The 24,729-nt window shown below is 41.0% G+C and overlaps 1 protein-coding gene and 1 non-coding gene across 2 annotated transcripts; both read right to left on the bottom strand.

The window, feature by feature from the left end:
* Positions 1 to 439: 439 nt before the first annotated feature.
* On the bottom strand, positions 440 to 5,934 carry LOC136140259 (zinc finger protein 345-like). Its single transcript, XM_065898336.1, has 4 exons — positions 5,820 to 5,934; positions 5,441 to 5,536; positions 891 to 2,181; positions 440 to 827 (listed from the first exon to the last, which is right to left on the bottom strand). The coding sequence occupies exons 1-4, from the start codon at positions 5,851 to 5,853 to the stop codon at positions 440 to 442; spliced, it is 1,809 nt and encodes a 602-aa protein (XP_065754408.1). The 5' UTR covers positions 5,854 to 5,934.
* A 2,350-nt stretch (positions 5,935 to 8,284) lies between these two features.
* On the bottom strand, positions 8,285 to 8,357 carry TRNAK-UUU (transfer RNA lysine (anticodon UUU)). The gene has a single exon. It is a non-coding gene; the product is annotated as a tRNA-Lys (tRNA).
* Between the last annotated feature and the right edge of the window lie 16,372 nt (positions 8,358 to 24,729).

Raw genomic sequence — 24,729 nt, 5'->3', positions numbered from 1 at the left:
TTAAAACACTAAATAAAAGTAATGTTTACAATAATAGCTAACATTTATTAAGCATTAACTATGTACTACACATTGCTTTAAGGCTTTACGGTATATGTATTTACTTCTTTAAATTGCAGAACACTATGATGAAATATGTGATATTAATGGAAACTAAAACAAACAGGGGTTAAGTAACTTTTGCAAAGGAACATCCACATACTAAACGGTGGAGCTCAGGTGATACTGTACAACAGAACCCTACATTTTAGGGTTGAGCTCTCATATGAATTCACTAATGTCTAACTAGGATTGAAATATGATGGAAAGTAATTCTGCACTTATATTAATCTAGCCTTTCTTAAATGTGAATTCTCTGAAGGTGAGTTACTTATGAGTTTAAGTAAAAAAGGATTCTCACATTCATAATCTGAATTTTCTGATACCCCAAAGGTGAATGTCATAGGCAAACAGGTAAAGGATTTACTAAATTAATTTTTTCATACAGTTTTTCTCCATTATGAAGTTTCTGATGTTGAGTAAGGTGTGAATGACGTCTAAAGTCCTTACCACATGCATTACATTTATAAGGCTTCTCGCCAGAATGAATTCTCTGATGTTGAGTAAGTTGTGATCCACGATTAAAGGCCTTTCCACATTCGTTACATTTGTATGGTTTCTCACCAGTATGAATTCTCTGATGCTGAGTCAGATGTGAACCACGAATAAAGGCCTTCCCACATTCATTACATTCATAGGGCTTCTCACCAGTATGAACTCTCTGATGGTAAGTTAGCTGTGAGCTACGAATAAAAGTCTTACCACATTCCTTACATTCATATGGTTTCCTACCAGTATGAAAAATCTGATGTAGATTAAGTTGTGAGGCACAAATGAAGATCTTCCCACACTGCTTACATTCATAGGGATTCTCACCTGTATGAATTTTCTGATGTTGAGACAACTGTGAGCCATAAATAAAGGCCTTTCCACATTCTTTACATTCATAGGGCTTTTCACCAGTATGAATTCTCTGATGCTGAGTAAGATGTGAGCCACGAATAAAGGCTTTCCTACATTCCTTACATTCAAAGGGTTTTTCACCAGTGTGAATTTTTTGATGTTCAGTAAGTTGTGAGCCACGAATAAATGATTTCCCACATTCTTGACATTCATATGGTTTCTCGCCAGTATGAATCCTCTGATGTCGAATAAGCTGTGAGCCATAGTTAAAGGCCTTTCCACACTGCTTACATTCGTGTGGTTTCTTACCTGTATGGATCCTCTGATGTTCAGTAAGTTGTGAGCCACGAATAAAGGACATCTCACAATCTTTACATTTATAAGGCTTTTCACCAGTATGGAGTCTATAATGTAGAGTAAGCTGTGAACCATAACTAAAGGCTTTCCCACATTTCTTACATTCATAGGGTTTCTCACCAGTATGAATTCTCTGATGTTCAGTAAGTTGAGAGCCACGAATAAAGGCCTTTCCACATTCCTTACATTGATAGGGTTTCTCTGCAGTATGAACTCTCTGATGGTAAGTAAGTTGTGAGCCACGAAAAAAGGCCTTCCCACATGCATTACATTCATAGGGTCTTTCACCAGTATGAATTATTTGATGCTGAGTAAGATGAGAGCTACGAATAAAGGCCTTCCCACACTCTTTACATTCATAAGGTTTCTCTCCAGTATGAATTCTTTGATGACAAATAAGTTGTGAGGCACAGATAAAAGCTTTTCTACATTCCTTACATTCATAGGGTTTCTTAGCAACATGAACTCTCTGATGGTAAGTAAGCTGTGAGTCCCAAATAAAGGCCTTTCCACATTCTTTACATTCATAGAATTTTTCATGATTTTTCTGATGTTCAGTCTGTTGAAAGCCAAGGATAAAATATTTTCTGCACGCTTTACATTCATAGAATTTCTCACTAGAATGAATTCTCTGTTGTAATGTAAGGGATGTGGTTTGACTTAAATTAGGCATTTCTTCATAGACTACTAGTTGCCTAAAAAGTCCCTCTTTATTTCCTAAATGGCTTTCAAACTGGTCTCTGCATTCCTTATCATCTTGAAAACTTTTGCAGTCCCACTTACGGCTTGTAAGTTGTTCTACTATCTCCCATTGAGATGCTTCTAGTTCATAAATTTCTCTTTTTGATGACAGCTTCTTGGTTTCACACCTGGATTCCCAGTCTGTAAGGTAACAAGTAAACAAATGCTATTTTCATATTCCTGGAAAAATGAAACTTCTAAGATAGAAATGGTGGACTCAAACTGAATATCATACCCATAAGATATCAGTGCAACCAATGGAACAGAAAAGAAAAATCCATAAATAGACACAATTATAAGTGCAAATTTAGCATACAGTAACAGTAGCAGCTAAAACAAGTAGGGAAAAGATGGACTCTTTTTTAATAAATGAAAGTGATAAACATAAGGATAAACATAGGAGACACTGCTTTGGGAAAGATCCCCAGTGCTCTCCTTACTTGCTGCAAATAATGAAACCTTCCTTCTCCCTTAAAAAAACAAAAACAAAAAAAAATACGACATAAGGATAAACATACAGAAAAAAGATGAAATTGCATTAGTACCTTAGAGCTTACAGTAGGATAAATTCCAAATGGATCAGATACCCTTACTCAGAGAAATGAAAACACAGAAATAACTAGAATAAAACTTGGGTGACTTCTTCTATAACTTAGGAATGGGGAAATTTTTCCAAATCACAACTTGATAAAAATGACCACATTGGGACTTCCCACATCCAGTGGTTAAGACTCCATGCTTCCACTGCAGGGTTCAATCCCTGGTCAGGGAACTAAGATCCCACATGCCGTGTGGTGGGGCCAAAAAAAAAATGATGTTGGATTAATTATCTATGTAGAAGAAGTAAAATAAAAAAAAATGACCATGTTACAGTAAAAAACAAAAGAAAAGGTCAGCATGTCAAAAACACATTAAGGAAAGTAAAAGGACAAGCTGGGAAAAAATAGATATGTATAGATATCTATACTTATGTGAACTCTATCTCAAAATTGCACTAGCGGGACTTCCCTGGTGGTCCAGTGGTTAAGACTCCGCGCTTCCACTGCAGGGGGCACAGGTTCGATCCCTGGTCAGGGAACCAAGATCCCACATGCTGTGTGGCATGGCCAAAAAACAAACAAAAAAATTAAGCAATAAAAATTTTTTTAATTGCACCAGCAAATTTCAAAATTTTTGATGCAGAAAGTTTTCACTGAAGCATAATTTGTTACAGAAAAAGATTAATAACCCAATTGTCCATCAGTAGGTGGCTGGTTGAAATAATCATGGTATATCCACATCATGGAGTACTATGAAGCAGTTAAAAAGGAATATCTCTTTATATTAATATGAAGTGCTGATTGAAATACACTATTAATTGTAAAAGAAATGTCGAGCTTCCCTGGTGGCGCAGTGGTTAAGAATCCACCTGTCAATGCAGGGGACATGGGTTCAAGCCCTGGTCCAGGAGGATCCCACATGCCATGGAGCAACTAAGCCCGTGAGCCTAGAGCCCATGCTCAGCAGTAAGAGAGGCCACTGCAATAAGAGGCCCACACACCGCAATGAAGAGTAGCCCCCACTCACCACAACTAGAGAAAGCCCACACACAGCAGCAAAGACCCAATGCAGCCAAAAATAAATTAATTAATTAAGAAAAAAAAAAGAAATGTCAACAAAAGTATGTATAGTTATGCTCTTTTTATCTTAGGAAGGAGAGGAGGTGGAGGAAGTATAAATGTATAATACACATTTGCTTTTATTTTAAAAAGGGAGAGGAATAAACCCCATAGTTACAGGGTAGGGAAGGAACAGATGGAGGAGCCAGGAATAGAGGTCAGATTTCTTTGAATATAACTTGTTTTGTAGATTTGACTTTGGTGGTATATAAATATATTAAATAATTATAAAACAAAATTAAATTACAAGAAAGCACAGCTTAAAAATTGAAAGAAAAAAAAAAAGAACCAGTATTTACAATTGGTGGCATAACCATACAAGAAAACTACTTCAAATAACTTTCAAACATAGTAATTTGACTGTGATATACCCTATGAAGGGAACAAAAAACTGCCAAAACAATTATCGCAAAGTGTTTTGAGTAATCATATTGTTAGTGGTAGTGTTGATCTTCTTATTTTAGAGGCTTCTTGTATAATGTGGGATAAAATATGTAATTATATGATATTCTAATTGCATCATTCTTAGTGTCCTTGATAACTGGGACTCCTGGCATGGGAGAAAATAGATGCAGCTGTAAGATCTTAAAAAGGGTTAAATAAAAAGCCTATAATTCAGAATCTGAATTGAATTGCTATGAACCCATGCTATAGTTTATCTTATGTTTTTTAATTAAGACTTTATTTCTTAAGAGTAGTTTTAGGTTTACAGAAAAACTGAATTAAGTCCAGAGAGTTCCCACATGCTCCCTTTTCCTTCCCCTCCAGGTTCCCTGATCAGTAATAACTTAGTATCTTGCATTAGTGCAGTACATTTGTTAAAACTGATGAATCTGTATTGATACATTATTTTCTTCTATTTCTGTTCTCCCTGACTCACCCTAGCCACACTTATCTGTTGATCCTCAAAGGATCAAACTCACTGCTACCTCAGTTCCTCTGCAACTGCTAGTCCCTCTGCCTTAACTGCTCTTCTTGGGAATTCCCTGGCAGTCCAGTGGTTAGGACTCTGAGCTTTCACTACCGAGGGCCTGGGTTTGATCTCTGGTTGGGGAACTAAGATCCCACAAGCCACGCAGGGCGGCCAAAAAACAAACAAACAAAAAACCCTAAAAAACAAAAACCTGCTCTTCTCCCAGAATTTGCATGTCTTACTCTATTCATGTCTCCCCTCAAATGCGAGCACCTCAGAGAGCCATCCTTAACCGCTCTTTCTATAAGAACAACTCCCCCCATTACTTTGTGATTCTCTATGCTTTTTGTTTTGCTTCATAACACTCATCACTCTTTGTTTATTTTTATTTGTTACTGACTATTTCTTCTGCTAGGAAAGATCAATGGGGATACGGAATTTTTCTTGTTTACTGTTATATTCTTAGAATATAGAGGGTATTTTAAAATATTTGTTGGATAAAGACTCATACAGGTTTCACTGGATCAAAAATATAAAATGTTAAAATGGTTATCATCGAAAAAGGAGGGCTATTCCCTGTTTGAAAATACAGGGGAACATGAAAGAAAACAAGGGAAGTGGTAAATGGAGCAAAGAAGGGGATTCCTTAGGTAACTGATGCTAAAACAGTTTTGTCCTCCAGGGCTCAGGATTTTACTCCACAGGCCTAGGAGTAAAAGGCCTTGGTTGGGTCTGTGAGGAGAACTTTGGAGCTAATAACTCAAAGGTGTGGCCAACTTATGAAGGAATTTAACAACGGCTTCCCTTTGCCTGATCATCTCTTACTCACCTGGGCTCAGACCTCTTGTCACATCCCGTACAACCTTCCAAGGGTCCTTCCCTTGCTCCAATAAGGAGAGCACATCTGGCTTAGAAATGGAAAATCCTGCTTATAAGAATGGAAATAGATACGGTTACACTCTGTTTGTCCAGAATTAAAATTGAGTCCACTGTTCATCAAGTAAGAAGGTCAATTACAGAAAGATTCAGAGAAAGGATATCTGAAGAAAAGAGTAGATAAAAGTGCCCAATGGAGCTGTCCATTTCAAAGTTTATAAAGCACAAAAAATTTATTTGGGACTAGGGGTCTGAAATTCAGCTAGGCACTTGGAAACTTTTCTAAATTTCACAAAGACTGAAGCTGAATTATTAGGAACAGACAAAATTACCCAGTGAGACCAGGTTGCTATAGTTCTCCAACATCACGTCTCTGTACAAATCCTTCTGTTGCAAGTCCAGGCACTCCCACTCTTCCTGTGAGAAGTCTATGGCCACATCCTTGAATGACACCAAACTCTGAAATGACAACCCAGGGTTAATGGTAAAATAAAGAAATATTTTTTAGAAGTAATGAGAGAAGAAAAGTATTACATAAAGTGGCCAAAACAGAAATACGTTGAAGCTGGAAGCTTGCAATATGGCTAAGTAACAGAAAGGAAGAGAGTGTGATAAATGCAGAGCACCTAAATAGTTTCTAAACGTTCCTATTACTCTGTCATAGCTTCTTGTGAACAGTTACAAGAATGAACAAAAGCCAGGTAAGTGGAGTTCTCTGATTAAATGAAATACCGTGTGCAAGCACATAACACATGCAAATTCTCAAATAAGTTGCAAATTCGTTCCTCCCCTCTTCCCTTTAAAGAATTGAAAATAAGAAAAAGGAAGGAAGGGAGGGAAGAAAGAGAGGATGGACGGAGGAAGGGAGGGAGAAAAAAGAGAAAAAACCAAAACTGATGGGCCCATTCCAAATGTCTTTTAAAATGTTTATCTTAGGGCTTCCCTGGTGGCGCAGTGGTTGGGAGTCTGCCTGCCGATGCAGGGGACGTGGGTTCGTGCCCCAGTCCGGAAAGATCCCACATGCCGCGGAGCGGCTGGGCCCGTGAGCCATGGCCGCTGAGCCTGTGCGTCTGGAGCCTGTGCTCCGCAACGGGAGAGGCCACAGCAGTGAGAGGCCCGCGTACCACAAAAAAAAAAAAAAAAAAAAGTTTATCTTAGAAAATAAGATTTCTATATAATTTAAGAATTTATTTCCAACTCAAGTCTCAGAATAACTTAGCAATAGTATTCTTCCTTGTCCTGGCAAATCCTTTCATAGACATCATTTTTATAAGGTATATAATATTCCATAGTATAATTATAATCATTTTCTTTTTTCTTTTTTTTTTTTTGCTGCACAGCACAGCTTGTGGGATCTTAGTGCCCCCACCAGGGATTGAACCCCAGCCCTCGGCAGTGCAAGCACAGAGTCCTAAACACTGGACCACCAGGGAATTCCCTGTAATCATTTTCTTATTTTCCAGTATTTAGTTTGTTTTCCTTCTCTAACATCAGCTCTGTTTCTAAAATTCGCAAATATCTAACCCTCTGGATGATCATTTTACCACTCATCATTGCTCACTGTACACTTTGCTTATTCTGAGCAACAGAAAACCAATGAAAGATGAGCTAAACTCACACAGATGTGGCCCCTGACTTACACATTCTATTCAAATTTGAAATGGACCTTGTCACTGGTATTCACCTCTGAGGTACTCACTGATATGACATGCTCTCTCTCTGTTCTCAATCCTACATTTGATCACATTGCCAATCTTAAAAGCCTCACAGACCAAAGATTTCACCACATTCTGAGATAAACAGTAATTTTCTATCCTCATCAACCAGAAAATGGAGGTCAGTGAGAAAGAATGAATTTTGCATGTGTAGTCCCATCTCATCAAACCACATTCTGACACAAGAGGTTCTACTCTTTCCTTAATACATTTCCTGATTTGCAGAATGGATCCCTAAATATGGCTAGAGAAGAGAGGGGTGGGGCTTAGTGAGGCAGAAAATCTGGAGATAAGAATATTGAGCATTCATAGCCTAGAAAACAATGACTATTTCATGAGGAGAAGAAAAAACACCAACTCACATGCGGCATGGCTTAGAAGGGAAAATTATTAGTCCTCCTCTGGAGAAGTGCTGAGTCCTGAAAATACAGAGTCAGTAAAGAAAAAGGAAACTGTGAGAATAGGCTTCCTTCTAAATGACTAAGTTAAGATAAATATTTCCTTCCCTTTTCATGGCACCTGGTCCCTTCCATGCCCCAATGTATATACTGAGATTTGCAGAAATATAAACAATCAAATCCCTTCCCCAATCCCAAAAAACATAGATACAGAAGAATTAATTTATGCTAAAGCAGTACCCAATTCCTATGATGTTCGTAGGGTTCTCTGACCTGTCCTGAGTGGTTAATATTTTCAGACTAGGGGCCTCTGATTCAAAATGTATCCAAGTCATACCTGCTTCAAGGACATTGATGGGGCCCTCAGGCCTAGAAGTGTTCTGTATCCATGTAGGCCAAATCTTGGAACAAACACTTCCCACAACTAAGATCTGCCTTTTTCCCCCAGACTCAACACACTAAATATAAATAGCTCAGGGTGCCCCCCTGGCTCGTTCTCACATTCCAAGGTGCAAGAAGCATTTTGAGTCCAAATTGTAGGCTTCATCCAGGCCACACGAAGTCACACTAGACTCATCAAGTAACCAAGGAACAAATCCAAAGCATTCTTTTTGTTTTTAATTAATTTTTTAAAGTTTTATTTAATTAATTTATTTTTTGGCTGCATGGCTTGTGGTATCTTAGTTCCCCAACCAGGGACTGAACCTGGGCCCTCGGCAGTAAAAGCACAGAGTCCTAACCACTGGACCACCAGGGAATTCCCCAAAACATCCTTTAACAGAAAACTGCCTGGGGACTTCCCTGGCGGTCCAGTGGTTAAGACTCCTCGCTTCCACTGCAGGGGGCGCAGGTTCAATCCCTGGTTGGGGAACTAAGTTCCCGCATTCCACGTGGCGTTGCCAAAAAATTAAAAACAAAATAAGAAGGCGGCTGCCTGTTGCATCCAATCATGGCCTCAGCTGAACTCAGGAATTCTGGAGGCAGCACTCCCTTGTTATCCTGCTGAACATCATTCTGCCTCTAAATGTAAGACTGGGGATGACTTGAGAAAGTGGCTGTACAACAAATAATTTGCATACAGCACATACTATGCGCTAGATTCTTTATACAATTAACACTTACGTGATCAGCAAACAGGTCTGTGAATTTAACCACTCTCTGCCCCCACTGGCTATAGAATCTTCCTTATACTTGTTTCTTTTTGTAACAGCTTCACTGACATATAACTCAACATTCCATAAATTCATCCTTTTAAAAATACAACTGAGTGGTTTTTAGTATACTCACGGAGATGCACAACCATCTAATTTTAGAATAATCTCATTACCCAAAACCCCATACCCCTTAGCAGTCACTTCCCACTCTTGTTCCCTCAGACCCTGGCAACTGCTAATCCACTCTTTATATCTACACCTATGCTTATTCTAGTCATTTCATATAAATGTAATCATACAATATGTGGTCTTTGTGATGGGCTTCTCTCACATAGCATAATGTTTCAAGGTTAGCATATGCTGCAGCATAGATTAGTATCTTTGCCTTTATACATATTGCTAAATAATGTTCGACTGTATGGATACACCACATTTTTCCCATTCATCAGTTGATGGACATTTGCATTGTTTTCACTTATTGTTACTAAGAATAATGCTACTAAGAACATTCATGTACATGTTTTTGTGTGGACATATGTTTCATTTCTCTTAGATATATACACCTAGGAATAGAATTGCTGGATCATATGGTAACTCCATGTTTACCTTTTTGAGGAACTGCCAACTCTTTTTCAAAGCAGCTGCATCATCTTAACAGTTCCACCAATATATCAAAGTTCCATTTTTTCCACATCTTCGCCATCTTTTGGATTAAATTCATTCTAGTGGGTCTGAAGTGGTATGTCATGATTTTGATTTGCATTTCCACAATGATGTTGAACACCTTTATGTGCTTATTTGTCATTTGTGTATTTTCTTTGGAGAAATGTATATTCCAATTCTTTGCTCATTTAAAAAATTTGGTGGTACTTCCCTGGAGGTCCAAGTGGTTCAGACTCCGTGCTTCCACTGCAGGGGACATGGGTTCGATCCCTGGTTGGGGAATGCGTCGTGGCATGGCCAAAAGGAAAAAGGAAGAAAAAAATTTTGGTTATTTGTCTTTTTATTTCAGTTGTAATAATTCCTCATATACTCCAAAATACAATTCCCTTCCTGAACTTGTGATTTTCAAATTTTGGGTCCCACTTTGTGGGCTGTATCTTCACTTTCTTGGTGGTGTCCCTTGAAGCTTGAAAGTTTTTAATTTTGAGGAAATCCAATCTATGTATTTTTTTCCCCTTTGGCTGCTTGTACTCTTACATTTAGGTTGATGGTGCATTTTGAGTAAATTTTTGTGTGTAGCATGAGGTACGAGCCTGTGATAAAATATTTCACAAGTGCTGTCTTGACCCAATGTTGATGTCATGGCTAAAAACTCTCAATTCCTCTTCACAGGAAGTTTGCTAAACCCACACCCTAAATACTTCTCTTATCAAGGTCTAACACAATGTACCTTTGCCAGGCTACCCACAGATACCTCAGTAGCCTTGCCATTGTACACAGTCTTAACTGCATCCACCTTTTTCCAGGAGCACAGGTATGACATTATATGGATGACATCCTCCTCTGAGGAGATTCATTTAACATGCTCATTAAGGACATAAAAATACTCACAAAAGAGCTCACAAAAAAAGACATAGGCCACTGCCTCACACATAATGCAAAGCCCTGACACCTTCATTAAATTCCTGAAAAGTATTGGTAAAACAGGGCAACTCTATGCCTGACACTGTCAAGAAACTACAGTAAAATCTCTCAGCACCCATAATGTCTTTCAGTCTTATTTGGGTCTGGAAGCAACATATTCCTTACTTACAAATTTTAGTTAATCTCACTGATGCCATTACTTACAAATCACCCCACCTTGGAAAGGAACCCTGCCAACAAAAGGCTCCAGAATCTGTTCAAATTAAAATCAGCAGTCACTCCTGTTAGTGCCCTCAGAGACGCCTCTGCAGAGGCTGCAGCAACCTCCTCTCATGCCTCTGAACCCCCTCTGATGGCCACCAGGTGCCTACAGGCTTAAGATGCAAGAAAGTGCCCCTTTTGGCCCTATGCTATACACCACTAGAGTGACAACTGCTGGCTATATACTAAGATCTCTTGGAGATAAAGGCTTTCAAAGACCCTAAGCCTGGGACTCTCTGAACCCAGATGCCTACTATGCCTTGGATCATGGAGGCAGCACGCCCACAAACTCAGCACAGGTACATCCCATAGACTCAGCCAAGCCTGAGCCCTCTGGAATGTTCCACCTACAGGAGGGAGTGGTCTTCCCTGTCCTTAGTCCCTTGCCAGATGCCATGGTGCTAGAGGAGGTCACCCCTCCCTCAGAGCCCTTGACTAGGAATCCTCCTGGGGTTAACTAAGTAAACAGCAATGTGAGCCCACAGAATTTATGAATAGCACTGCCACCATCATAGGTGATGGAGCTAAGTGGAATGTTGCTGCTTTCCATTCCTTAACTAGGATGTCCCCCATAAAGGACAGGATCCAAGGATCAGAACAAGTGGTCAAACTTTAGGAAGTCATCTCTGCACAAATGTCCTGACAAACAAACGGTCCCATCTGCACATTTTTACAAACTCCTGGGCCATTGCCTAAGAGTTGTCCCTATAAGGGTAAAGAAATCTGGGAATCTCCTGCCTTACAGATACTCAAATATAAATCAAAGTCATTCGTCTCTACATACACAAGGACTCACCAGGACAATCCTTATTCCCTTCAGAGTTCAAGACATTACTAGTAGTGACCAAGGCATACATTTCACTTCTCAAAACACACAATGTTGGGCTCTTGCGAAAGGCATTCAATGGAACTTTCATCTCCCAATAGGTCCCAGGCAGCTGGCTTAATTAAGAGACACAATGGTCTCTTTAAACAGCTCCCTTTTTTTTTTTTTTTTTTTTTTTTGCGGTACGCGGGCCTCTCACTGTTGTGGCCTCTCCCGTTGCAGAGCACAGGCTCCAGACGTGCAGGCTCAGCGGCCATGGCTCACAGGCCCAGCCGCTCCATGGCATGTGGGATCTTCCCGGGGCACGAACCCGTGTCCCCTGCATCAGCAGGTGGTCTCTCAACCACTGTGCCACCAGGGAAGCCCCTAAACAGCTCCCTTTTAAGTGGCAGTGTGTATAAGGATACATGTATACATATAGCTGATTCACTTTGTTGTACACCATAAACTAACACAATATTATAAAGCATTTATACTCCAATAAAGATGTGAAAAATAAATAAATAAATGGCAGTGTGGCAAAAGGACACCTACATGTGTCTCTCTCTTGCCTCAAGCCTTAATCTCTCTTAATTTAAGGCCTCCTGTCTGACTCACATCTCAAAGAAACTTTAGGAAACCTCCTTATCACTACTTCCTATATTTAGAGGGAGTATGTCTCACCCTCCATGCACATGAAGACTCATCACATATGAGATCTTTTAATAATAATGTCTCCCTCTAACTTTATGGATTTTCAATCCTGCTGCCATTTCATAAGGGCTGTAGGTCAGATTGAGGGCACATACTCTCCTCAGACCCATTAACCATAGATTGTCCAATGGGAGAAGCAACTGTCCACCTGGTATGTGGTCCATTTGAGCCTGAACTTTCCCTACCCAGGAAACCTTCCCCAATATTTGGATTATAAGGTGTTGAAAATTAATCTGGGATCTCCTTCTGATCCCATCCAGGAAATTCAAATTGGTGCATGTAGGCTAAGGCTCTTAATCTATAGGAAATACAGAAAACATGTTAATGATACCAGACTGTGGGAAACTATACAGAACAAATCGCCCAGTTTCTTCAACAAATACATTATAAACCAATCGCAACACATAGGTCTTATTTGGACCCAGATTCAAAGAAATTTTAAAATTTAAAAAAGATATGCCCGAAGAGGCAGTCTAAACTCTAACTGGATATCTGATATTAAAGAAATATTGTTTGAAAAAAAAAAAAGAAATATTGTTTGAGAGAAAATAATGGTATTGTGATTAAGTTTTTTAAAAGACTCATCATTCACATACACACTGAAATGTTTATGGATGAAGTAATACAACAACATCTGGCATTTGCTACAAAATAATTCTGGGGTGGGCAGAGGTATAGATCAAACAAGACTAGCTATGAGTCAATCATTATTGAAGCTGAACAAAGGATGGTACATAGAGGTTCATTACTATTTTGTCTATTTTTGTACAGTTTGAATTTTTCATAATAAAAAGTTTAAAAAAATGCTGATCATGGCTCAGTGAATTGATTTTACCACACACACAAAAAATAAGGTAACAACACCATAGTTTGAAAACTCTACAATAGCATATTAATAATTTTCTTAAGCTTTCCAACAACTAGCAAAGTACCTTGAATAAAACATAAAATCAAAAAATAGTGATTAGTAAAGTAACGATACAGCCTCTCTGAGGGAAAATATAGCAAGAAGTATTAAAATTTAAAGTCCACACATAAGTTGGCCCAGAAAGTAGCATTCATCCTACTAATAAACTCATCAAATGAGCATCTATATTTATCCCACCACCGTTTACAATAGTAAAAGACTGATAGCCATCTGAAAGTTAGTAAGGGTCAGTTTTTAAACATGGAAGAAGTATGGAATACAGTTCAGCTATAACAAATGAATAAGCCCGTCATGTACTAATATATGCATAGAATCTCCCTGGAAGTACTCAAGAAACTAGTCACACTGGTTGCCCTCTGAAGTGGGAAAACTCCGTGACTAAGGGCAGAGCTGGGAGGGAGAATTTGCTGAATGCTCTTTTGAACCTTTTAAATACTTACAATATCATCTTTTAAACAATAAAATTGAGAAGGAAATACTAAAAGAAAGCCTTCAAATTTCACTCTGTGGGATTTATTCTATTCCTTCAAAAATCTTAGAAAAGGACTAAGTATACAGGCGGCATTAAAATATTTGGCACACGAATATGTGTACCTCAGGTTAAAAGGAGAGAAATGGAGTGGAACATCTTTGGGTCCATTCCTCTAACTTCCCCCCATCCCCATTATTCTTTGGAATAGCAACGCCCAAGAACCAGATCACTAAAAGGATTCTTGCTATAGATTTTGGAGGACAGAAAGCTATATCCTGAAAATCCAGAAGGCAATTCAGAAACAAAAAAGAGAAAAACAACTTACCTTGGATAAAAATCTTAGTTGTCCAACAGCTACTCTTCCCTTGTTCTCTGGTCACCTGTGTCAGAGAAGTTGGTAAGAGTTAAATAATCTTGAGACACCAAGCCTTTCTTTGAGCGCAGGCTTATTTGTTAGAACCAAACATCTTCTACTCTCCCTGCCCCACCCCACGCCCCCCACCCCACGAGTTAAAGTAAACACTCAGCCGAAGCTCAGCGACTGACCTGAGCAATGATGCCCTCCCTCTTTGGGAACCAGAGTGGAAGTCGAGAATCCGCATAGGGCTCCAGGTTGATTCCTGAGGGGAAACTGGAATCTTACTACCTCGATTTTTGCCTCCTCTCTCCTCAGCCCCCCGAACTTGAGGCTGTTTCTGGCTCTAAAATTCTCATTCTGACGTCAGGTCTGTGACTTGGAGACAAGCTTCTTTATCTGGTCATTCTCGCAGCTTAACACAACCGCTCTCACGTCTGAAGACACAACTGCCACTCTCTCAAGTGGTCACACAAAATCATGCAGTCCCACAGGCACATCACGTTACACAGACAGACAGACACACACACACACACAGTGGCGTGCTAAGGCCTGAGGTTCTAGACACGGCCGGTCTTTGTCCCGGGGCTCAGACAACGCCTCACCTTCTGCTTCTCCGGCGTCCTGCCGGGTCCCAGCGGTCCGGTCCACATCAACAGTCCGCGCTCCGACAGCCGCTGCGCGGTTCAGCTCGTTCCAGCATTAACAGCGCTGACAACCTAGTAGGAAGTAACGTCACACCCGCAGGCTTCTGGAAAATGTAGTCCAGTACCCAAAAGATCCGAGAGAGCCAGCAACCCAAGCCTTCCGAACCCCTCTCAGAACCGTACTCGTCCCAAAAGTACAAGCCGCGAGCGCCGGCTCCTCCGCCGACTCCGCAAATCACTCCGCGCGTCTGCCGTCCCAGCTGTGAAGTGGCACCTCCGGTCGCGCTCTGGCGCCTCCGGTCGCGCTCTGGCGGGAAGCTTATTTCCGGCCGCGGGGACTTCTGGGACATGTAGTGTGAACTAGGAGTCCCAGAGGGCCAAAAAGGGTCGTCCTGTTCTCTCAGCCTCAGCTTACCACGGGTTGGCGCTGGATGCCGCCACAGAGTCCGAAGGCTCTGGCAGGTGGAAGGGAAGATAGAGCGGATTCCGAGGAGGCTAAAGATGAATCTCCAGGCCGTTACTGCAGCCTGGCCTGTGGAGGAGGACGTAAGGAGAGTGACCCTTTACTGCTGGTGAGTGCATTTGCTTCAGTTTGTGACCTTGGGGGTGTGGTTGTGCAGCTGTTCCTGACACAGTTTTTATGATTAAAAATAAATAAATAAAGTGTTTAAAGTCCACTTTCTGAATGTAACATGCCAAAAAGTGCCCAAATCGTTAAAGATGGGTGATTTTTCATAAATTGCTCGAACTTAGAGTAACTGTTACTGAATACAAGTTCGTGTGCCTGAAGCACGGTGAGGCCAAACTGAGGTGGTGGAGTTTGGAGCAGAGAAAGGTTTATTGCAGGTCCAAGTAAGGAGAACAGGTGGCTTGTGCTCAAAAACCCCAAACTCCCTGCTGGTTTTAACAGGCAAAATTTGGGGTGAGGGCTTCAGGGTGTGTGACTTTCTTCTGACTGGTGGTGAGGTAATAGGGCAGTGTTCCTGGACTCTTGTGCTCAGCCTGAAGTTACCTTCCTCCACCTAGGTGGGAGCCTTAGTTCCTGCAGAAGAACGCAAAGATATGATTATATATATCCGTTGAGGAGGAACCAGGATCCTGCTTTAATGGTCACGTTACGGTTTCTTTTTTTTTTTTGGCCATGCCACTCAGCATGTGGGATCTTAGTTCCCGGACCAGGGATTGGACCCATGCCCCCTGCATTGGGAGCATGGAGCCTTAACCACTGGACCACCAGGGAAGTCCCATGCACTATAGTTTCTTAACTGCTCATTCTTGGTTTCTGCATTCCCTTACTTCCTTGATTAGTAACTGTTTGAATCTGCTCTTTGGTATTCAGGAAGGTCTAGGAGGCTGAAGCCTTTATCCTGCAAATAAGAAACTGGGGACACAGAAAGGTTTTTGTGCCCAGGAGGCCCCCACTGGGTTCTGATCAGTTTCATAACTAGCACCCCAGAAGTCCCCTACTGGTCTACTGTAAAGATATCCATCACATGACTTACAATATTACAGATTAGTTTTGCCTGATTTTGAACTGAACATAAATGCAATCATATTGTATGCACACTTTCTAACCCCTTTGGTCTGACTTCTTTTGCCAAATATTCAGTTTGTGAGATTAATTGATAAAGTTCGCTTACTCTCATTGTTGATGGTATTTGGCTTGTTTTTAGCTTGGGGCTACTAGGAATAGTGCTTTTGAACAGTCTCATTTGTGTATTTTGCTGTGTATATGTGTGCATCTTGGAGGGGAATTGCTGGGTCATAGGTTATGCATATGTTTAACTATAGTAATACATTGCCAAACGGTTTTCCAAAGTGGTTTTCCGATTGCAGCTATGTATTATAGTTCCAGTTGCTCTGTATACCTAACACACACTTTATGTGTTTCCTTTTTAACCTTTCTGGTGGGTGCATGGTGGTTTTCATTTGAATTTACCTGATGTGTCCATTTGTATATCTTCTGTAACAGGGGAAGATACCTGCCAGCTTTAGTATTAATTTGGGCAAACAGGAAGAGGACCAAGAGAATCTGGATCCTCTTGTAGAGGTCTGTACTGTTTAGATTGGTGTTGATCCAGTGCCTTCAATAGTGCCTCTCTTTCCTTACCGCCTTTAAGAACAAATAGGACTGGAGTAAAGGCAAAGGTCCATCCTTCCTTAAGAGGGACCCAAGGCCACCTGCACTGGTCAAGGTATGTTGGGGACTTGACAGTGACCAAGGTTGCCAAACATTTTAAGCCCTTTTGGACATTGGGACATAAGTTACTGCGGTGCTAGAAAGCACCCTTGGGTGTGGTCAAAAAAATTACTTGAAGCAGTTAATAATAACTTCCAGAAATAATTTGGAAAGTAATTTCCAGATTGATCAATAGACTGGTATAACTTTACAGGTGGACTCTTTTGGAGCAATACCCATTCAGGTGGTTGTAACTGATACTGCTGAATGTGTTGTGGTAATAGATGTGTTAATTATAGGTAATAATTCTCTTGACCATTAGGGATGTTCCCAATGGGGAAATGCCACAATTAGAACAGTGGTAGTGACGCAAGTACCCAACCTGGAGCCTACTAGACTTCTTCAGTATAGTCATGTAGTTACCGTGAAGTAGTATAGGGTGCTGGGGAAGGAGGACAGAGGGAGTAGAAGACGTCAGAGGTCACTATACTGATCAAGGAGCTAGTGGAGGAAGAGGTGCTTAAAGAAACTATGTCACATAATGGCCCTCAGTGGCCAGTGAAAAAGACAATGTTATCTGGCTCTGGACTGTGAACTACCAGAAGCTCAGTGTGGCAGTAGTCTCTCTCACACGTGCAGTTCCAGTATGAACAATCACAGAGCCTGTAATGCAGACTGAAGGAGTCTGTCTTGCCATGGTTGGTGGACATTGCTAATACCTTCTCGGCATCCTGTTGCATTCTGCAAATCAGTGCCAATTTGCCTTCACAAGTTTCTAATTACCTTTATTTTATCATGTTGCCACAGGCTACCTAAACTCTTCACAATTCATCGTTAGTGAATAGGCCAAGATCTAAAAAGGCTGAAATATTACCAGAGATGTCCTGTTACCATTACATTGATGGCACTATTCTGATTGGAAGGGCTAAGCACAGCATATAGACTGCCTTTCATAAGATGAGTCAATTATCTGAACCAGGGCTGGAAGATTAAGATCCCAATAAGATACAGGGGCTAAACACTGAAGGAAGATTCTTGGAAACCAGGTGGGCTGCCCAGAGAAAAAGCCCTGAGCTTTTTAAAGGAAAATTGTTGGCCTTAAAAGCTTCAGCAAACAAAATGAGGCACAACATGTGATAGGCACGTTTGGGTGTTGGAGGCACTTCATACCTCACATGAGGATCCTCCTAACTCACTATATAAGATCACTCAAAAGGGGCACTGTCCAATAACAGGCCTTAGAAACTATCCAACAAGCTGTACAGGCTGCCCTTCCATTCTGGCCAGTCAGCCATAACAAGGCTTTTGAGCTGCAAGAGTCAGCAACTGACATTTATGCAGACTGGAGCCTGTGGCAAAAAGATGTGGTCACTAGGCAATGGCATTCCCTTGGGTTTTGGACATGCACATGTCTGACACCATCAACGAGTATGATTAGTTTCCTAGGACTGCCACAACAAAGTACCTCAAACCAGCTGGTTTAAAACAACAGAAATTTATTGTCTCACAGTTCTGAAGGCCAGAAGTCTGAAATCAAGGTGTTGGCCTCTCTGAAGGCTCTAGGGGAGAATGTTTCCTTGTTTTTTCCTTATTTCTGGTGGTTTCTGGCAATTCTTGGCATTCCTTAGCCTGTAGACATATCATTCCAATCTCTGGCTCTGTTATCACATGGCGTTCTCTTTGTATGGCCGTGTCACTGAGTCCAAATTTGCCTTTTATAAAAATAAGGACACCAGTCATATTGCATTTAGGGCCCACCCTAATCCAGTGTAACCTCATCTTAACTTGATTATATCTGCAAAGACTGTATTCCCAAATAAGTAAGTCACATTTATGGGTTCCAGATAGCCATGAATTTGGAGGGGACACTATTCAAGCCAGTACAACAAAATACCCCGTTTCGGAGACAATTACTGGCTCATTATTAGTCACTGGATACTGAAGACTAACAAACCAATAGCAGGTTGTGTTACACAAACATCCCTATCCTGGGTTAGAAATGTGAATACCAACAAAGTGAATATTGTACAACAGCATTCATTATTAAGTGGAAGTGGAATATCCAGAAAAGAAGCAAACTGGTCATTCATGGCATTTCACATCTACATGAATAAGTGACTAGTCATTCTCCAGATGCAGTTATGTCAGATGCAGTGTCTGTTCCAGCACCTTGAGCTTCTAGGGAGCTTCAATACACTAAGATTCCTGAGTATTCCTGGGCCTGGTTCATGGACATATCAGCTAAGTTAAAAACAGATGGGATGTACTAGACCACTGCTGCTGTGCGGCCTCAAAGGAAAATGCTTAAAGTTGTGCATGGAAAAGAGAATTCTGCTTAATGGGAGGAACTGCAGGCTGCGATGCTTCCCCTGGAAAATACCCCTCAAAATGTACCTTGTTACATTTTCACTGACTCATGGGCAGGAGCCAGTGCACTGGCGATGTGGTGTTGTACCTGGCGGTGGGACAACTGGATAATTAAGTTTCAGCCTCTGTGAGGATGAAGCATTATGGCAAGAGATTGCACAAGACCCACATCCCTTGGTTGTAACCATGCGGATGCCTATTGAAAAGGGTTTTATGAGGACCAAGTGTCAGCAACTGACAATATGCAGACTGGAGCCTATGGCAAAAAATGTGTCCACTAGGTAATGACATCCCCTTGGGTTTTGGACACAGCACATTTCTGACGCTGTCAATCAGTATATTAGTTTCCTAGGGCTACTACAACAAAGTGCCACGAACTAGGTGGATTAAAACAACAGAAATTTATTGGAATGGAATCTATGAGATCATCAGATAAGGACCCAGGTAAGGGCCATGGCCACCTGGATTCACAATCACACGTGTATAGATAATCCATCTGTAATTCAGGACTGAGCCCCAAAATGAGACATGGTGATTCCAACACAAGAGGTCAGGAAAGCCCAGCAAACATGCCTAGGCTGTCAGCTATGCAGTTGAGTAGCAAAGAGAACTCTTGGACACATAGCCAGGGGTATCAGACCTGGCCAGTCCTGGAAAATAGACCATATAGGCTCTCTGTGTTCCACCCAAAGGTACGGGTGGTAATTGACTGCAGTAGACACCCTTTCAGTGTATAGCACTGCCAACCTGTCCACACAGCAGATGGGGGCCATACTTTGCAAAGACTCTTAGATGGAATAGTATGGTCATCTAAGCCATAGATGTGTTACATTGTTATCTACTTGGATTCCCTGAACATATCCAATCAGACAATAGTGCCACCTTATAACCAAAACATATGCTGCAACAGGCAGCTACGTGGGATATTCACTGGACCTTTCATGCCCTGTATCATACGCAGGCAGCAAGTACCATTGAAAGATGGAAAATGGAAAGATGGAGAAACTGAAAAGATAATTGGACAACTGAGACAGCTCCCAGTGGAGCACATAATTAAGACAGGCAGTTTGGGCACTAAATGTCGCAATTCTCCCAAAATGTTACCTTCCATTTAAATAGAATGTTTAATTATGAGGTTGGAGAGGATGGAAGAGGCCCAGACTGCTGTCAGAAACCCAATCCACGTAATTAACTTCTCACTATACCTTTTTGCCTTCCACACATACCCTTGGAGAAAAGGGGGCTGGGAAAGTCTAACCTAGTACTTCTTTTTATCTCCTGGCTGTACTTGCTGAATTTAGCAATTATGGATATTGATGATAATGATCATGAATATGAGGTGATATTTTAAATTTTTGTTTTATTTTTAAGGGGAAAAATAATGTTTGTCACCCTTTATCGCCTATATGCTTGCCCAAATTCTATGTTTTGTAACCCCCCCCAAAATCCTCAAAGTGGAGGAATTTTAAATTTTATTCATGTTAGCTAAGGCAAGGACTGAGATTCAAAACCAGTTCTCTCTTGAGTTCAGAGCCTGTGCTCTGCCTACTACATTAATATCTTTAAAAAACAATAAAACCCACTTTATTGGGACTTCCCTGGTGGTCCAGTGGTTAAGACTCCACACTCCCAATGCAGGGGACCCAGGTTCAATCCCTGGTCAGGGAACTAGATCCTGCACACCGCAACTAAGAGCCTGCATGCTACAACTAAAAGAGCCCGCATGCCGCAATGAAGTTCCTGTGTGCCACAACAAAGATCCTGCATGCCGCAGCTAAGACCCAGTGCAGCCAAATAAATAAAGAAATATTTAACGCCCCCCAAAAAACCCACTTTATTAAGTACGATTGATATAATACAAAAAAACTGATAATGCATTAATTTGATGAGTTTGGAGATAAGTACATATCATGATCATCAGAATCAATGCCATAAACATATCCATCACCTCCAAAAGTCTCCTCCCACCCTCTTTATTTATTATTATTTTTTGTGTGATAAGAACACAGACTGTCAGATCTTCCCTCCTGGCAAATGCTCAAGTATACAAAATAAAATATTATTAACTATAGGCCCTAGGCTATACAGTAAACTCTAGGACTTACTCATCTTGTGTATCTGAAATTTGAACCATTTTACTATTACCTCCCCATTTCTCCCTCCCTAAGTTTTTATTTTTAAATAGACTAATAGCACCTTTCTCCAAGAGTGCTTGTGAGGATAACGTGAAATCTGACATGAAGTAAAGGTCCAGCAGTCATTACTAGCTGTCTCCCACAGCTTCTCAGCCCTTCCTGTTTTTTGGACTTGGGCCCTTGGCTGGGGCAAAATTGTGTGCTGAGACCAGTTGTAACTCTGCTCCTCACATCGGGGCAGGGGCAAGCTAGACTCCTTCAGGGTTTCCCATGTCCCATCCCTTCCCTCATCTAACTTTTTTTTCTTCCAGTTTCATTGAGCTATAATTGACATACAGTACTGTATAAGTTTAAGGTATACAGCATAATATTTGACTTACATCATAAAATGATTACCACAATAAGTTTAGGGAACATCCATCATCTCATATAGATACAAAAGAAAAAATTAATTTTTCCTTGTGATGAAAACTCTTAGTATTTATTCCCTTAACAACTTTTGTATGTAACATACAGCAGTATTAATTATATTAATCATGTTGTATATTACACCTCTAGTACTTATTTATCTTATAACTGGAAGATTGTACCTCTTGATGACCTTCATCCAATTCCCCCTCCTCCTACCCACTGCCTGGGGTGACCACAAATCTGATCTCTTTTTCTATGAGTTTGTTTGTTTGTTTTTTGTTGTCATTGAAGTATAATAGACCTACAACACTATGTTAGTTACTGGTGCACAACATAGTGATTCAATATACTATGCATTACAAAATGATCACCACGAGCTGATGACTCTTAAGGTGGTGCTGGCATGGTCCACACAACAGGAGTGGAGGAGGTTCTAGGATAGTACAGGTATAGTAAGAAACTGCTGAGGCATCTAGGGATGAGTTATGCCATATGGTATCAATAAGACATGGGGGATATTGGAAAAAGAATGAAGTGATTGCTGCAGGGACTGGTTGGAGACTGATCATATGGCTGTAAAAGAGGAACAACCCTGATCATTGGGTATAGAACACTTAGACCTTTTGAGGTGAGGGTAGAGGAAGGGACCGTTAATCTCTCTCAACTCTTATCCCTGTCCAACACCTGGCCAGTTTATCCCAAACTGTCACCATCACGTCAACATAACTGTTGACCAACAAATAGTCCTAATCAGAAACCTTCCAAGAGCTGCTGACTTCAGAAAGGAACAGCCTCCACTTGAAATGATAGAACAAGATTATTTTTCAACACTGATAGGATTTTCTTTAGCCTATTCTCTTATTTTTCAAACTAACTCTCTAGGATGAGTGGTAGTAGACAATTGTATTGCCCTGGGCTTCCCACTGGCCAGTACAGGTGATGTATATGTGTATACATTGCAAATATTTCTTGCCACACTTGGATCATTGAAACAGGAAAAGCAGAGCAACCCATTTTTCACCTTGGAAAAATGTGTAGCTCTCTCAGGTTGATCCCAATGGCAGCTGGGACATATTTAGCTGACTTGGCTCCAGATTGGGCCTACTAGAAGTCATAGTTGTGGTCAGTGGTCACTATGTTTCTTAAGGCAATGGAACGTATTTGGTCCAAGCCTCTATCTATACAACAAATTAGAGAATCAGATGGGGTAGCCAATGATCCTGAGAATTCTTAGCTGGATACTGAATGGTAGGGGCATGGAATTGTAGGCAACAGCTCCACTGTTCGCTACAGTTGCATGGACCCATGCAGGTGAAGGCTTGAAATAGAGCTTACCTGAGTCTTGGCAGAATGCCTTGTGATTCTCCTAGAACATGAAAGGTGGGAGGCCAGTAAGGAGATGCTACCAGGCCATCTCCCATTTGCCTCCTTGTGTTAGAACTTGGGAGGCTGTTTTGAGATAGTTTCTAATCACCTTTCAGGTTCTGGTGAAGTATGGGGCTTTCTGCCCAACACTGCTCCCCCCTGCAACAGAGCTGCAAAAACAAAACAAAACAACACACCACCAACAAAAGAACAGAACTGCTGAATATTAAGCTGCTTTGCTGCAGTCTAGGACTGACTTCTCAGCAATGAAGTTAGTATCCCACAACTCACAATGCACTCATCCAGCCCCTTTGTTTCAGTGCGTCTAGAACAAGGATCATAGGGAGCGTCTAGAACAAGGATCATAGGGAGCTTGGTGTCTTTTTGGCATCTAGAACAAGGATCATAGGGAGCTTGGTGTCTTTTCATTGTATTCATACGTAATAAACTGTCCAAGTCTAAGAGTGGTTCATAGTATTTTACTGGTTGAAACAGTCAGGCCTTGTCTTGTGTACGTGAGCTTGACAAAGATCTTTAAGAACTGCTAACAGTGTGTTCAAAGCAATCTAGACTTTTTCTATCGTGCTCTTTACAATTTTTCCAGTCTCCTATTCCCACTCCCACATTTTAGTTATTTGTTACAGCAGCACCTCACTTCTGGTGTCCAAATCTATTTTAGTTTTCTATTATGTCATAATAAATTAACAAAAACTTAGCATTTTAGAACAGCACCCATTTAAATTTGGTTCAATTCAACCCACTCACAGTTATTAAGCATCCATAGAGGCCTTGGGGGATATAGTAATGCGTGTGAAAAGTCCCCTATCTTCTTTAAGTTTTTGTGCGTTTTTTTTGACTGTGTTGGGTCTTCATTGCTGCATGCAGGCTTTTTCTAGTTGCAGTGAGTGGGGGCTACTCTTTACTGCAGTGCACTGGCTTCTCATTGCAGTGGCTTCTCTTGTTGCAGAGCACAGGCTCTAGGTGTGTGGGCTTCAGTAGTTGCAGCATGTGGGCTCAGTAGTTGCTGCACACAGGCCCTAGAGCACACAGGCTTCAGTAGTTGCGGCACACAGGCTCTAGGGCACGTGGGCTTCAGTAGTTGTGGTGCGTGGGCTCATTAGTTGTGACTCCCCTACCCAGGGCCCCATCTCTACACTTGGAGACACCCTCCAACCACTGGGCCTAAACACCACCCACACACCCTCACTCAGGGCCCCACCTCCAAAGTCTGGAACACCACACTCCAGAGGCCCTCCTTTCCACCTGCTGCCTGTCCCCCTCTGTACAGGTCCTAAGCATAGGCCCCACCCCATGCTTGAATGTCACCCTGCCTAGGCCCAGCCCCATACTCAAACATCACCACCCCACCTGCTTAGGTCCCACCCCACCCTAAACCCCGCCTCTACCTAAGTTCCACCCCAGCTTAAACTCTGCCCCATAGTCAAGGCTATTTTCTTATCTTTTTTCCTCTTTTAGATTGGGGTTCTGTTTTACCTTGTTGATTCTTTTATATTTTGATTTTTCCTAATAAATCTTTTATTTTTCTACTTTTATTTTATTCTTTAGAGTGTGTTAGTGATCGCTCATTTTGGCTTGTTCCCCCCCCGACCATTTTTTTTTCTTTTTTCTGTTGTGGATTTATTTTACCTAGTTGCAGTTCTTTCAATTATAGTTTTATTTTTCCTAATATATTTTTTATCTTTCTAATTTTATTTTGTTTTTCATTCTTTGATATTGTACTGCTTTATT

The sequence above is a fragment of the Phocoena phocoena genome, chromosome 20 (assembly GCF_963924675.1).
Source record: "Phocoena phocoena chromosome 20, mPhoPho1.1, whole genome shotgun sequence".
NCBI lineage: Eukaryota > Metazoa > Chordata > Mammalia > Artiodactyla > Phocoenidae > Phocoena > Phocoena phocoena.
Note: the sequence above shows the minus strand (reverse complement) of the source record. Positions and strands in the feature narration are given on the sequence as shown.